Source organism: Ixodes scapularis, unplaced genomic scaffold, assembly GCF_016920785.2.
Source record: "Ixodes scapularis isolate PalLabHiFi unplaced genomic scaffold, ASM1692078v2 PGA_scaffold8__174_contigs__length_109621045, whole genome shotgun sequence".
Taxonomy (NCBI): domain Eukaryota; kingdom Metazoa; phylum Arthropoda; class Arachnida; order Ixodida; family Ixodidae; genus Ixodes; species Ixodes scapularis.
Genome location: NW_024609883.1, coordinates 94,432,009 through 94,448,957, shown reverse-complemented (window position 1 = coordinate 94,448,957; position 16,949 = coordinate 94,432,009). Strand labels below are relative to the sequence as shown.

Sequence of the window (16,949 nt, the reverse complement as noted above, 5' to 3'; positions counted from 1 at the left end):
AAGTCTATGATCTGCATCTGTATTTATTTGTTTTTATTTTATTTACAATACTGCCAACCTTTCGGTCTACACGGCAGAGTAAACATAAAACACATAATAAATACATAATCGCGCACTTTGTGCGGGTAAAGCGTGCGCAAGCCATTCGAAGTGCCTGCACATACTGTTTACATGCAGTACTCCATTAAAACAAAAAAAAAACATTTATTAGGACTCTGAACAGCTCTGAATTGCAACAACTGACAAGTTCTTCTGGCAGAGCGTTCCACTCAATTATTGTTCTGCAAAAAAATGAATACTGTAAACGACTTAATTTTCGCGGGCTCAAATTTTCGCGAATCGGGCCAAAGCTGAACATTTGAAATAATTCGCCGGTTCTAACTTTCTCGAATCGAGTGTAGCTTCCGTAGCGTTCACATATTGCCCGAACTGTTCGCAGGACGTATTTTTCGCGAATTGTAGGCGATTCGCGAAATTCGCGAAAATTAGGTCCTCGCGAAAATTTAGTCGTTTACAGTATTTGAACATATCATTCTTGTATTGATAAACTGAAATGGCTTTGGCGTTGCTCGTTCTTTGGGAACTGGCTGTCGAACGCAGCTGATACCTTTCAGAATAAACTTTTGTCAGTCGGTTTACCATAATGAATAATTTTTTCAATCTACAAATATTTCTGTTGTTTTCCAGGCTCTTCAGCTGCGCCTCAGCTCTCAGACGATTTATTGAACACTCTGCCCATACTGCACGACCGCTGACAAGACTACTTGGCAAGAACTACACATGGTCGTGGGGCGAAGAGGAAGAGGAAGAGGAATCTTTTTGTCAGCTTAAAGGGGTACTCCGCCGATTTCTTCATGGTCCCCGATTTGCTTGAAATTTTGCTAAACTCGCCAAACAACATCGCCAAAATAGTATCCCAAATATTGGGTCAAAATATTTTTTTTCACGAAGTTATTGAATTTACAATTTTGGTCCTCACCGTGTTTTTCAAACTGAAAGTCTCTACTGGCAACAATGAAAAAGTGACGTCATTGGAAGTGCAGGGGTTCACTCTTTGGACTGTAGAATTTGTTCCCAACTGATTTGAAGCAGTTTCATGGTGTCAAATGAATGCCTTGGAAGCTCGCTCCAGTCCCCGCGCTCCAGCACGGAACAAATAATTGGCATATTCTATTTTTTAGACTGCTCGCCCGACTGGCAAGCTGAACTTCCACTGACGTCACGGCCCTGAAAAGGGCGGGTATATTTGAATGTCTGTTTTTGCATCATTTTCATTTGCCGATTTCGCAATAACTGTTATGAATTTTACGATATTAAATAGCATTCCAGAAAGGGTAAAGGCCTGGGAGTCAGAAAATATAGTTAGTTGAGGTAGCTCAAAAATCGGCGGAGTACCCCTTTAAGCGAAGGCTTGTCGAACGTCCGGTACTCGCACTTTATGACCACAGCGTTCGAACCGAGGTTCACACCGATGCAAGTAAGTCGGGTCTTGGCGGACTCCTGACGCAAGAGCAGAGGGGCGGAAGAATGCACCCGTCATTCTTCCGCCGCAGGTGTATCACTCCTACGAGCTTGAGACCAGCTCTGCAGTCTGGACTTTGAAGCGTCTACGACAATATCTGCTGGGCATTGACTTTTTAGTTGTTACCGACTGTGACGCACTGCGTGGAACAATCAGCAAGGGGAACTTGACACCACGTGTAGGCCGATGGTGGCTGAAGTTAGCGGAGTTCGGGTTCAGCATAGAACATAGAAGTGGTACCTCAGTGCCACACGCCGACGCACTCAGCAGATCGCCATGTCGAGGAGCGGAAGAGACCGAAATTTGCGACGGCTTGAAAATCTTGGCCACGACAGCGGAGAGCAGCAGCAACTGGATCGTGACGACACAGGCTCTCGACCCGCAAGTTAGAGCCATACGAGACTTCCTGAAGCGAGATGACACGACACAAAAACCACCGCAGGACCTCGACCATTATGAACTCAAGGACGGAGTAATATTCTGAAAGGTTGGAGTTGGGGCAACACGGCAAAAATGCTCTGGGTAGTGCCAAAGTCACTGAGATGGCTAGTTGTCCAGCGATGTCACGACGACATTGGGCATTTCGGCGTCGATAAGACGTTGAAGAAACTTCAAAGGAAGTACTGGTGTGGGGGCATAAAGCGCTATGTCTGCCTGTATATCGCGGCGTGCATGGAGTGTCTTTACCATAAAACACCAACGGCAAAAAAAAACAGGAATGCTCCATTCAGTCGAGAAGAAGGAAATACCATTCCACACGGTTCCTCTCGACCATTTGGGGCCGTTCACGAGAAGCAAGCGGGAAAACTGTTACATCATTGCTGCTGTCGACGCGGTCACAAAGTTCGTGATGCTCAGAGCGGCACGGGTGCACGAGCGCGGTCCGATTCCTGAGGGACATCATTGGACTGTTGGGCCCACCAGCTCGCGTAAGAAAGGACTGTGGAGTTGCCTACACAAGCGTTACGTTCAGGAGGTTCTGCGCTTCATTTAACGTGGTACACGTCCTCAACTCGACTGCAACGCCAAGAGCCAACGGTCAGGTTGAGCGCTACAACCGGGCAATTACGCCAGCGTTGGCAAGTTGGACCAAACGCAGCGAGACTGGGATGATGTTCTCGAGATGGTGCAGTGGGGTTTGAATACTGCCTAACAAAACGCAACTCATTCTACGCCATTTTACCTGCTATTTGCCTTCGGGTCCCGAGATATCAACGGTGATCCTCTGGCAGATGAGCTTTGCTCACACGATGTGACAGCTTCTCAAGGAGTACAAGAGCGCCGTAAAAGAGCCGTACAAGCTATTTGCGTTGATCAAAAGAGGCAGCAACAACGTAATAACAAGAAACGTCGACTGGCGCGCACCTATGAACCGGGAGATATTGTTCTCGAGGAAAGGGATCCTGCGTGTGCCGGTGAATCGCGCAAACTTAAGATGAAGTATAAGGGCCCGTACGTTATGACCAAAATGCTGCCTCACAACACCTACCGCCTTGAAGATCTTTCCGGGCACCCACGAACTCAGAAGCACTCTACGAGCACGGCGCCAGTTCACAAGGTGAAGCCTTATTTTTTTCTTGAAGCGACCGCGACAGCGACAGTGACAGCGACGGCTCTGATCGGGACGATCGGGAGCAGGATGGCTGAATGTTAGCGGCCACACCTTCGCCACAAGACACGGGCCAGGCGGAAGCTGGTTGGCAGTCCCCAGACAACCCCCCCGAGCTCCCAACTCCGGGCCCCTCCATCAAATAACACGAGCTCCGGGCTTCCAAGAGCCACGGCCTCTCCTTCCCGGAAACAAGCGGAGCTAGCTCCGGACGGGCATTCCTTTCAGAGACCGCGAGCCCGACGCACCGCTTTGCGGACGGCCCAATCGGTCATGCCCGCACATGCACCGACTGCGTTCCCTGTTTGAAGAACACAAAGGTTCTGGGAGGGCATCATAACAGATTTGGCAGGGAAATCATTGAGTCATTCACCATGAACACTGTTGACAACAATGTGTCCGCGCGGCGCTCTTCATCAGATAGTTTAACACGTACGGTGCGTACACTTGATAGTGTCTCCTAGAATGAAGCGACACTACCGCTAATCGGGCTGACAAACCTCATCTCCCTCAGTGCGCACAGGTGGTCAATCTTTTCCTCGTCTACCTCACTCCTTTTCGCCTACGCCTCTAATCACATGATTTCCACGTTAACCAATCAGCGTCGAGCCCCTCACTCCTCCTCGCCCACCCGTCAACCAATCAGTGTCAAGCCACGCGGCCACGTTTTTATCTGGGCTTCATAAAGTGAACGTTTCATGCTAAAACTATATAGGCGCAATGCCCTTTGCGACACACACCAAAAAGTCTACTGTACTGAAAAGACTAGCCTCGTTAGTTATTCTCTCGCCGTTAGCGCAGAACAATTGAATTTGAGACACTCCACCGTTCAATGACTTCAACACGCAGTGACATTTATTTCTTATTTGACATATTCATAAAAAACTACTATTATGCACCGTAAAACTTCGCAGAATGATGAAATTATAGATACTGCAGCTCTCAAGTTGAACGAAGCATCCCGATCCTGAAACAACACAGCGAGACAAGACGTTACGCTTATTCATCGTTGACTTCACGTCATATTCATTGGCCATAATATACGTCACTGACATATGAACAAGCGCAGGGCGTGGCCTATTATCGTCTCTTTACTCTACGCTTTGTCCTTCGCCGTTCTCATCGGTCTCTTCAGCAATCTCAAGGCCCGCAGAGCGATAACAATATAACTGGGAATCGCTAGGCTGTGAGTTTTTTGAAGCCGTCGGTTACATGACAATTGTACCCAAAGTGCTCACGCTGCTAAATAAAGATAAGCTTTTTGGTTATAGCAAAGCGTTATAGCTAGAACCTTGCGGACATCGAATGGATAAGATGGACCCACATGGGTCACCCATTTCTTCCCGTGGGGGTACCGACTGGTGATGCCTGAGGAGGCTTACCAGGTAGAGATAAGCGTGAGCCTCAGGGCATATGCATCAGGAAGTCCTAAGTGGCGCGTATCAGACAAGTTTCTCTTGCAGACAACTCCATCTCCTTATCAACCGCGTATTCATTTTTCTCTGCCAAATACCAAAGTTCACGTTTGCCCACCTATCTGTTGATTGTTGGGAACAAAAACAAAGTACCCCCCCCCCCCCCCCACTCAGAAACAAGTTGGTACGCCACTGATCTTAACGAAGTTATGGGTGAAATATGTTATATGTGATAATATCAGTCTCAACATTTACTCCTTGAATGTATTTGGTTCATCAAATACGGTATGCCTTGCTTTCGCGGTGTACAGAAGTAAGGCTTTACTCAGACGGCTATGACTATGTGACACGGACGCTTCACCACTACAAACTCTTAGAAAGGCGTTGTTAAAACTGTCATGAGCAGAAAAGTAGGCGAGCAGTTAGGAAAGAACTAAACCTCACGCAGCCCTAATTTTGAAAAACAAAAACAAAGTTGTTAGGCATTATGAATTGCTTAGGAGGTAATCAATGCTTGTAGATTGTCAAGTTAGGCTTGTTCTCACGTACATGCCTGTGGGCGAGGAAGACTCTAGTGGACGTACGTATTTCTTACACCGAACATCAGAATCTTAAATTAAGTTTCTTTGAATTGAATTTGTTCATATTTAGCGAACGGTCAGTTGAAGAGTCCAAAATCGAATAAATATCGTATTTGTTTTGGAGGAGCACTGCCTAGAGTAAAGAAATATATCATATTAAATGAAAAATAAAGTATAATGTAGGCCTTAGATATGTAACCGACGTTTTTTGCTTAGACACAGAGCTTTTTCGATGATTTTTTATGCGTCTTTTTGCATGACTTTCTACCGGCATTGGCCTCTATCATGCTGTTTTCTAAATCACGTCTTGATTTATTGATGATCTCCCACAGGCCTTTGGCGCCACAGACGCCATGTCAGACTGAGTATGCATTCACAGCAATGGAAAAATCCAAGTGAACATCTCGGACGAAGACATACTCGACTGCTGCGATACTTGTGCATTAGGGTAAGCAATTTAATGAAAACTTTTATTACTGACACATTTGCCCACCCTTTAGCACAGTTCTTTGGGGCAAAATTTCTTTTTTTCTCGTAGTATTTAGGAACTTACAAAGCATAAAAAGGCCAAAGTAGGGCCAAACTTGACATTCTTTGTGCGTGGGTCCGGGTATTCTGGCCTAATTCGCCAAAAACAAATACCAAAGTCACTGTTCGTAGTTTTGATGTAAGCTGGCAGCTTCTGGCACAAATCGCCAAACAAGCGCAGATAGGCTTCACTTCTGGGTCTTAAATTTTCTTTCCGTGTTTTCTGGCGTGCATATACCCTACATTTTCCTAAAGTTCCCTAAAATTCCCTAAAACTAACATCTTCGAGGAAAACGAACGTGCCATTCAAATTCATTCGATAAAAATACCCTAAAATTCAACTCTAACTTGTTCCTTTCAAGAATGAGGCATTTATATGCCTTTCTTCTATAAAACAAGTGGTTCCTCGAGCCTGATAGGAGAGGGCGGGTGCCACCTCTTAGTTTTACTCGGAGTACCGCAGGCTTTGTTGGCCAATTTAATAAACTCATAGGTAGTATTATGTCATTAAGTACGGTCGTTCTAGGTGTCACTAAAGAGAACTGCATTGTTTTCTCACTACCGAAAATGAAGTTTCCCTTTAAAGGGAAACTACAACAAAATTTCAGCGCCCATTGCTTAGTCTGTACGTGGTTAAAGGAAGCAGTATTACATTGGACACACCGTTCTCTCGTTAAGAAAGACAAGAAAGGAATTTTAAAACGAACTGAATGATTACTAAATTGCACCTAGTGGATGTTGCTAAAGCCTCGTTTGTAATGTTCATCTATGAAGATTGACATTTAGGGGCGATGCCTGTCTCGCCTTGAACTAGAGGCAAACAACGGAGCAACGCCGTTCTGCGGAAGTACGGCTCATCATGCGTGTACTCGTTCTCACAACGCCTCCTGTACAACAACCATTTCGATACACGCCGCGGCTGCCAATCGCGCCCATATGTAGGACATAAAAACAAAATATTTCTTGATCGCGAAATGAAATAGAAAACTTACCAATTTGCGGCAACCACACGCCGGTCTGGCGGTGGCGTATCCGCGGCCCGTCTCCATCAGACGAAGACGACGCAGACGGGTCTTCGTCTGAAGACCCCTCCGCGTCTGAGGGCCTTTTCGACGCGGAGGAGTAGAAGTAGTTACGAAGTACATAGGGCCCCTTCCTTCTATGTGGACGACTTGGTTACTGACACAGACACCGAGGAGGAGGCCATCAAATTAGACTATGAAGCAAAGTCTATTATGCAGGACGCAGGAATGACTCTCCGAAAATGGACGACGAATTCACTCGTCTGCATGCTTGCCATCATGCTGCACTCTTCTTCGCCACTGCTCGACCAGTTTGGTCTATTTTAAACACGCTTTTATGTGCGTGATTGGTCTAGTCGGTGATAGCAAACCCGCAACGACAACGACCGCCGTGACGATGCACTTTTCGCACTGCTTGATTGGCTCCATCAAATTGTGCTGTCGGCTAAAGTGAAAAGGAGTACAGGTCGTCACTACTTTAGCAAAAAAAAAAGTACTTAGGTACAAGTAACGCGTTACGTATACAGGTCGGGTATTAACGTTTTGGTTCGTCAGTTGCAAAGGTGGGGTCCCTGCGGCTGCCTGGCAATACTGGAAGGAGAGCGGACTTGTAAGCGGTGGTCTCTACTACTCCGAAGACGGCTGCAAGCCTTACTCCCTCGCTCCCTGCGAACACCACACCAAGGGTCGCTTTCCCAACTGCACAAAAATTGTGCGCACACCCAAGTGTGTGCACCGCTGCAGGGAGGGCTACGGCAAGGACTATCAAGATGACAAGCACTTCGGTATGGTATCCCCGGTTTGCAATCACCTTGCCTAGATTTAAGACAGGGAACAACTCAACCCCTGGAGAGAATTTACAATTCAGTGGCCGACGCCGCATGGGGTCGCGAGTGCGCATGCGTTCCGTTGTCGCGTGGAGAGCAGGAGAGCGGTCGGAAAGGCGGAGACACTTGCAGACGATCAACGCTTTCGTCACCTGCTCGCGACTCGCATCGCAACTGCGGCCCGTTAACCACCTGACCCCGGCAGTTGAAAACACCGAAATATAGGTACACTAATGTCTCCTATCTGAAATTCTAAAGGTAACGTACAAGGGTTTGAAGAATATTGAGTTTTAAAATAGCGTGCTCCAAAAACTTTATGATAAAAGGAATAAAAAGAGCGTCGATGTCTTTCTCCAGTCCAGAACACGGGTTAGGTTCGGATCATGTGCAGTAGCGACGACGCTGTTCCTTTCTTTTTTTTATATGCGAAGCTTTTGGGTATGTTATTCTAAAACTCCCTAATTTAACGTTCCGGTATATAAGGACACGATCCAAATGATGAGATTATGAGGGATCCTGCGTCGCGAAGTTGCGCTGAAGAAACACGTAAACAATGAGACGATATGATAGACAGAAAAAGAACACGACGTACATCTGAAAGCGCAGACTAACCACGGGAAGAACAACGTTTCTTTTTCTTTTTCCTCTATACCCGAGTTTTAAACACGAAGATTTGCCTGGTAATCATTAGAGTTAAGTTCTAATGAATATCAGGCAGATTTTTTAATGATTATCAAGCAAACTAATGCCAAATTGGTGGAGTATCCTACTTTTGACTAAAAAGAGTTCGTTCATGTTTGACTTCTGTATTTTTTTTTCTTTTTTTTTTATTCCACAGGCCAGAAGGTCTATTCTATCTCCAGAGACGAGAAGCAAATCCAGACCGAGATCTTCAAGAATGGACCTGTGGAGGCTGACTTTAACGTTTATGCCGACTTCTTGAGCTACAAATCTGGTAATTACGTAACAATGTTTTACGCGACGAAATTGAACGACTAAAGGCCGGTTCACACAGTTGCGTTTGCTTACGACCGAGTTCTTGCGGTCTCTTACGACGAGAAAACACATTGGCACGCTGGCACAATCTATGAGCTAGCTTTGAAACTGTATTTCAGTACAGCGAAGGTTTTGAGAGGTATTTGCTAGATAAAATGTAAGTAGTATCTATGAGAAATGACTGTTTATAACATTGTTAAAATATTTTTTTTCCAAATCAATAAAGAAGAGAATCATGCGCGAAAAAAATATGTACGGACATGTCAGGTACATGTTCCACGGCTGCCCAATAGGTGGCACCGGTGTGTCCTTTGGTGGTAAAAGATTCTATTGTAAAAAAGAAAAGACCGGATAATATGACAGAGAAGCCTATCTTGTTTTGTTTTGTTTTTCTCTCTTAACATACGTATTTTACTAGTAATGGTTTTAAGAACTGTAAGGCACGCGGTTGAAAGCCGTTGCAAGTGTGTGACCCAGCTTTGAGAGAACCGCAAACTGATTAACATTAAAAGCATGCCGCAAACGGGTGTGCGCCATTTTTTTTTTTCGCTTCTCCAAGCTCATCATTTCGAGGCACGTTACCGAGCCCTAATAAGAATTAAACTAAGCAACGCGATGTAGACAGAAAATACTGACTGAAACATCTCTTCGTTGCCGGAAGGCCTCATTGAAAACAAATCGCCATCCAGTTTAGTAAAGGTGTTCAAAACACTCAAGAAGGTTTTTTTATTAAAAAAAACAGTATGGGGCACCATTGAACAAAAAATATTAACGTTCCAAGCATAGATATTTGCACCACGTGAGACAAGCGGCAGCGAAAAAACCTTGAATGCGACTATGTCGCTCTAACCCTTCTTAATATTACGCAGCGCAATAACAGGTTTGTAATAATACCACGAAACCACCCCGAAACAAATGACCTGCTGTGACTGGCCAACAACAACTATTCTACTAAAAGACTTGTTTCTCATAATGGTTCCTCAATGAGCGGAAGTGACGACGTTTTTCATCTACTAACGCAATTCATGCGATTCGTTAACGCATGCATGAAAGAAATACCTTTTTCCGATACCTTAAAAGTTCTTAGTATGGTGCGACGGCTAGCTTCCTGTGGAGTGAGGATTTTTTGAAACGCCTTAATGCGCTGAAACTCTCTTATCATGTTCTATTATGTAAGCACCCTGATAATCACTATCTCCCGTTCCCAGGCGTGTACCAACACCACAGCGGTGACTTTCTCGGAGGCCATGCTATTCGCATCCTTGGATGGGGCACAGAGAACGGCACCCCTTACTGGCTCGTGGCCAACTCCTGGAACGAAGACTGGGGCGACCACGGTGAGATACTCAAGACCACAACTACAAAACAGGCGACTCTGATTACGCTAAATTTCCATACTATTTTTGTAATTGAAGAACTAACGTCCCTAGAGAAAATTAGTATTATGAATGCGTCCAATAAACATCTGAAATAATGTATGATCATTAAAAAAACTCACATAAGCGTTATATATTATTCATATAGATTTTTATATGTTGATTTTAGACATCATAGATGAACTTTTTCTATTTTCAAAATGTGCTGTCCTAGACCGTTCACAGTTAATTTATCTATAGAAGGAGGAGCAGTATAGTTCTAAGTCTACACAGATTAGACCTATGAAGCGCATAAATATATCGTGAGGCAAAATTATAATTCATATCTGACCATTTCCCTTGTGAGTGTTTCTCCGGCTTGTTACATCTTTATTTTTATATTCACGAGCGGTTGTCTGTTTGCATATTTTTTACGCGCTACTGAGCGCTTTTCAACTATTGCAAAAGCTTTTTGTGTACTTCATACAGAACGTTCAAACACGGTAAACGATGTTTAAACGCAGACCATGACAATAGGCACGGCTTGTCATTCCTTTTTTATGCGTGCATTTTAGAACAGAGACTGAGAATAACTATCTAAGAAGGTGTAAGTTGGTTGTGATGGAAACGTACTGAGAAATATATTTGGGATTGAAAGAAATAATATTAGATACAAGGCATCCTTTAATACTTATCTCTTAATTTCATCCACTTGAACACGAATATGTGCCACTTAAGTTTTGAAACGCCTTCCTTTTTTATGTTTGATGATAAAGACGGCCGAGAAAACTTTTGTGAGTTTATACCCCGTGTATTGTGCTTTAACATCAACTAGAGATATTCAAATATTCAAACGTGAGATGTTTTGGTGCACAAATATTTATTTCGTAATTTTCTTCCAGGTTATTTCAAGATTCTTCGCGGACAGGACGAGTGTGGAATTGAAGAGGACATTAACGCCGGTATACCCAAGAGCGAATAGATTTAATAAAGCATTTATCAAAAGCAACTTGAAAACATATTGTTTTAATAATTTACTCTGACTTAAAGGACCCTCCCCTTAATCCTTCGTAAATATAATGGTGAAACAATATAGTCACAACGTTCTTATGGCAATATTTTGCATTGGCATTCAAATAGTACTGTCAACTTGATCCAAAACAAATTTGTCGGTACAAATTTTATTTTACAATTTTATAACACATTTAATACAAATTCCACATTTAATATTGTTTCTCAATTTGTATATTCAAAATATTTTCGCTTTTACATCATCAACTGTTAGTGGCCTGTTCACACGGTTTTTCTGCGGCGTGAACGTAAACGAAAAGTTTTCCGCTAAATTCAGCGAAAAATTGACGTTACTTGATCTATGCACCAATTCAGTTTCCCCACCAAATTTAGCAGGAAAATTTACATCACGTGACCTATGCAACAATTCAATTTCCTGCTAGATTTGGTGACAAAAGAAATCACGACCTTAAAATATTTTATTCATCAACAACGTATCAACGCTAAATCAAGGCAGCGTCGTTTCAATATCACATCGTTTAACGCACGATCGGCGCAATATCAATCGATCATCATCGTCTCGTCGCATAAGCAGCACAGCTGACGCTGAATAAGCGCATCACGTTGTGTGATCATCGCGCAATTTTTTTTATGTGTAATTTGTTATTTTGACAATGGTCGCGCCAAACATATGCCCATTATGGCGTGAAGAAAATATATGGCCCTGAAATAATGTAAAATGTCCAGCTATTTGCCATTATTATGCTTCTTTAATTTTTAAAATACGAAGGAAATCCTACCTCTTAAGAAAGATGTGAGTAGACCCGTAAAAAGACGTTTGTGCCTGACAGCGCAATAAACACTTCCTGTGCATGTTTGCTCATGCATTCGGATATATCATGCCACCTGAAGCTCGTGAATCGACCAGCAAATATAACTATACTTTATCACAGCTGCTTTACATTGAGTCCTGCTGCGAAGATGGCGTATTAAAATTAGGGCTTGTCTTTAAGGTTTCCCGTTCACTAAAGGTGTCCACTATAATTCGATTATACGAGTGCTGTGCAAACCACTGCATTTGTATAATGTTTACAGATTCTGGTGTTATATTTTGACGAAGGCTCTAACTTTCCGTGTTTTAGTGGAGGCTATAAGTCTGCCCGATTGTGAACTACCGTTTAAGTTTTGTGAGACGCAAATTTTCTAAATTTCATAAGCCGAAAGAGACTACCAAACGTAAAAATATTCAGGTGCGCGAAAAACTACAAACAAGTTTTGTTTTTTTTTCCTCTTCCTTTGTTTATTTCATATTTCTGAGCTTTTTTTTTTTTTTTAAAGGTCGCGTTAGTGCCAAGTCAAGCATGTTATATTGTACGCTTTAAGAAATGCCCACGCGTCTACTTACCCTCGAAATACTCAAAGAGCCAATCTGTGCAACCTGCCAAATCAGCTCAGCGGATGATGAGGAGGAACATCCGTTTAGGACCTAAGAATGAAGTCTGCGTTGTGTCATTACGCACTACAAAGTGTCAAGCTTGCATTGCGTAATGCCACAGCGCAGACTTAAATTTGAGGTTTAAACAGATGTTCCGCCTCGTCATTCTCTGATCTTATTTCGTAGATTGCAGAAATTGGCTCTTCCAGTGCTTTGTGGGACGTGCAGGTATTTCTTAGAGTGTACCGAAAAACCCCGTAGACGAGGGGACATAAAAAAGGAAGCAAACGCTACACCGTCTCAAACTCGCGACTCTTAAGACAAGTAACGACCTCTCTTCTCAGCTTCTGAACATTTTCAACGCGAGGATGAACAAGACGCCCAAGGCTGACTGAACTTTAATCCCAAAAGAGTCAACAAGTAGTACCGTAAATCTTCCTGCTTTATACATTTGCAACAACAACAAGCTATTCTGCCCTAACTCATTCTTTACCTGTTTTACTTTCCTGAAATCTTTCTCTTCAAACCGGAACCAACCATTCTATGTTTCTCGATTATTTTGCATTCGTGAAATTCGGGAAATTGATAGCCTTGGCGAAAATGAGGTCGCTTACATTATTTATTTTCCAGAGAAAGAGTACAAGTGCGTGAGCGTGTCTCCGATTTCGCTTTTTGATAAGGAAGTAGCATTTATAAGTGAGTTCAACAGGCTCGCACAAATGTAGGGGGTCAATTCTTATGTTGTTTTTTGTTGTCATTGCTATTGTGATCAAAACTTCGCGGAATATTTTTATTTCAAATAAACAGTTATAAATCATCACACTATCAGTGTACATCTTGTGAATGCGCCTTGTGTTTTGTTATTATACAAGAGCGATGCGTAACCTACTAGCCCGATGTTCTACCCCACAATCGTTTTAGTATCTGCCTTATTTTAGGTAGGTCACTGCATTATAGGAAACAAAATATATAAAAGCCGATGCCCGTATAAATTGCAATTTTGATGGTGTAACACTTTCAGATAAAATCCCAAATAATACACGTGGCGCGAAACTTGTGGGCATCGGATGAACACGATTAACCCCCATAGGCCCCTATTTTAACACAGAAGGGTTGTCCACGTGTTATGCTTAAAAAGGCTTACGTGAAAAACATCAGCATGCGCCTCTGGGCATATGGTCTTTGAGGTCACGGGTGACCCTCATTGGTTGAGTTTCTATTTGAGACAACGATCATACTCCTTATCAGTCGCGTGTTTATTTTTTATCTGCAATTGCACTAACTGTATGTTAGTCCACCTATTTGTAGATTGTTCTAAACAAAGCACCAAAACCCACAGTCAAATACCGAATGTGTAAATAAGTGCTATGAGACACACAAACTGCGTTCACGCGAGGGGACCTGTACACGATTTCTTTAAACGTTTCATGGAATGAGATTCCAACTAAACAACACCGCAGTCCCGAGGAATCTGAATCAGCATTGAGTCGGTTGCATGAAAAACGTAGACATCCTTTTGTCTTCACGTTTAATAAAAATCTAAAAGTTGCATTCTGTGTACACACCAAAACAATACAGGCTAGCTGGTGAGAATTCACCTTTGTAAATATCAGAAACAGACCTAATTGCATCCAAAATTATGATACCGTAGTAGCCACACAATTATGCACTAAACAGAAGTTAAAATAACGAAGTTCACAGTTTAACCCTGAGTTTGCTGGTCAAAAAGCGATTTCAGGTAAAATGGTACCGAAGCTTTGTATTTAACAATCCTGAAAGCCTTCTATTCATTTATTTTATTTTGGGAATATATTCGAATCGTTGTCCAATCCAAGCCAGTGAACGCTTTCTGAAAAAAGAAACTCATAGTGCAGTCAACACCGGTTGTTATACCAAACATTGGCCAATATTTTTCTGACAAAAATATTTATCGCAAAACAAAAATAAAGAGTTGGTGCCTCTATATTTATTTCTGAGATGGCAAAGTAAGGAGGTACCTACATAGCATTTAGGATAAGTAAGTGTTTACTTTGATTTTTATTACTAACTTTTAAGTTAATAAAATAAAATTAAAGCCCGAATTATACACTTGCCTTAGCATTATTAAAATGATTGATTCAATAATTTTAGAAATACCTATAGCGTGTTAGAAGCGTGGTGGCGCAAGAGTTGTACTTACGCTACAGGTGCAAGGCTGGCAAAGCAAAAATGCGTCCAAGAAAAAAAAAAAGAAAAAGAAAAACGCGCGGGCTCGTTGAGTCTGGACGCTTTTTTGAAGAAAAGAAGAGAAAGCGCTCCAAATAGTCCTGATATTAACAGATTTTGTGGTTTCTGATAGTGCACAGGACGCTTCTAATTAAACCTATATGTTTATTACAACGAATAAAAAAGGTTGACTCTGCAAGATAATGAAAATGTAAATTACTCTGAGCGCTTCATACCTCAACAAATTGCATCTTAAGAATGATTAAGTTCTAATTATATTTATGTGCCACGCGTAACAGTCACTCGAGAAATTTTGACCGATGTTCCGGGAGACCCTGATTAGTTTACCCTTCGAAGCTAGTCTTCACAAACCGTTACGGCATATCATTGTTTCATATATTAAATGTCGCGATTTTTCCTTCTTATGTTTCTATGTGGCTTGAATATCTGAAGACTTAAATTGCTAAACGTTTATGGAATCTTATTTAATCTACCCAGTATCTGAAAAAATTCTTAACTAAAAGAAATTACAGCCTACCTACAAGTTTCAAGAAATAGAGCCGATCTTACGAAGTACCTTGACTTGAGATGAAGTCCAGCAAAACATTTATTCATCACACAACGCCAGCCAGCTTCGCATAACCTATACCGTTTATCTTAATCCTTTTGTCAACTACTATTATATATATATATATATATACACATATATATATATATATAATAAGGAAATTGACAATTTTTAGAACACAACTACTTTGAATTCGAAGGCCGACACGTTCTACAGACTCGCGGAACTGCAATGGGCACAAAGATGGCCCCTAACTATGCAAATCTTTTTATGGCCAATTTAGAGTCACGCTTCTTGTCTAGTCGCTCTCTGCAACCTCTGGTTTATAAGCGATACATCGATGATATATTTATGGTATGGGCACACGGGGAGTCAGCACTCACAGACTTCATTCGGGACTTCAACGGTCTCCACCCCAGTATTACGTTTTCGCACAGTTATTCTAAAACGAGCATTGACTTTCTTGACGTGACCGTCGAGATCAGCGGAAATGCTCTTACAACAAAACTCTTCAGGAAGTCGACGGACCGTCAACAGTACCTGCACTTCAAGAGCTCCCACCCTAAACATTGCAAAACAAGTATTCCCTTTTCTCAAGCTCACAGATTCCGGAGAATATGCTCCAGTTTAGATGAATTCGAACGCAACGCCAGCAATCTGAAACTCGTGCTATCCAAGCAGAATTATCCACCAGCCATTGTCGATAAGGCCATTGAAAAAGCACGTGCTCTCGACCGAGAGCAAATTATCAATCAACCCCAACCCAAAATGTCACAAAACGAGCACGCAAACCTGGTGGTTACATACTCAGCCCGCCTTCCAAATTTAAACAATACTCTCAGGAAACATCACAGTATTTTGCAGCAAAGCGATAAACTACGCACCCTTTTTCCGGTATCACCACGCGTGGTATATCGACGAGGTAGAAACCTCAAGGACATATTGGTGCACTCAAGAAATAGAACTTCTGACGTTTCTGGTTGTAGACCTTGCCAGACGCCCAGGTGTGAAATTTGTGAATATGTCGAAACCACCAATCTTGTCACTAGCGCGAACTCTGGCTTTTCTTTCAAAATCACTGGAAACCTCAACTGCGGTACGCGTAACGTCATTTATCTTTTACGCTGTAAACTATGTAATATGGATTATATAGGACAAACCAGTACTTCATTTCGGTTGCGCTTCAACAATCACAAGTCTCATATCAAGTCCTTACCCACGCTCCCCTTCTCAAAACACATGCATCTTAAAGAGCATAGCATTGAAAAAATACGTGTCATCCTTCTGGAATCTGGATTTAGCTCTGATCACGACAGAGAGTTGAAGGAGGCTTTTTTTATTCACAAATTCAATTCGGTTGCTTGTGGTATTAATGCAAGTCCAGGCGTGCTCACTTGGCTGCCACGCTGTGTGTAGAGTTCTGAATATTTTGAATACCCTTCATAGTAACTCTTCCTCTTCCACACGAACATCAACAAGAAGAAGAGGACATTTCACAACCATTCACCCTGAAGAAAAGCGGTCCCCGCTTGAAACGTCGGTGCAGTAAAGAAAGGCCTTTCCTGGATCTCCTCCACTTTCGTTATATATATATATATATATATATATATATATATATATATACAGAGAGAGAGAGAGGGAGAGAAATTTCTTCTACGACCATGAAAGGACTTTGTTGCAAAATAGTTTAGATAATGCCGAAATAGTGCAGCCTACCGCAAGAAAACTCCCGTCTCAAAGAGAAAGCTGGGCTTTATCACCACGGTGATTCCGTTGCGTCGGAATTATTCCCACTTTATTGTGAGGCACACTCAACACACTATCTCGATAATGCACTCTGTGTGATATTGGCAATACGAAAACAGGCATCATGTG

The 16,949-nt window shown here is 42.4% G+C and overlaps 1 protein-coding gene across 1 annotated transcript; it reads left to right on the top strand.

Moving 5' to 3' along the window:
• The first annotated feature begins 2,957 nt into the window (after positions 1-2,957).
• On the top strand, positions 2,958-10,864 carry LOC8040994 (cathepsin B). Its single transcript, XM_040210900.1, is given in 6 exon segments — positions 2,958-3,080; positions 5,460-5,575; positions 7,233-7,462; positions 8,343-8,459; positions 9,709-9,837; positions 10,758-10,864. Coding segments are annotated over 6 exon segments (795 nt in total). The 3' UTR covers positions 10,838-10,864.
• Positions 10,865-16,949: the final 6,085 nt, after the last annotated feature.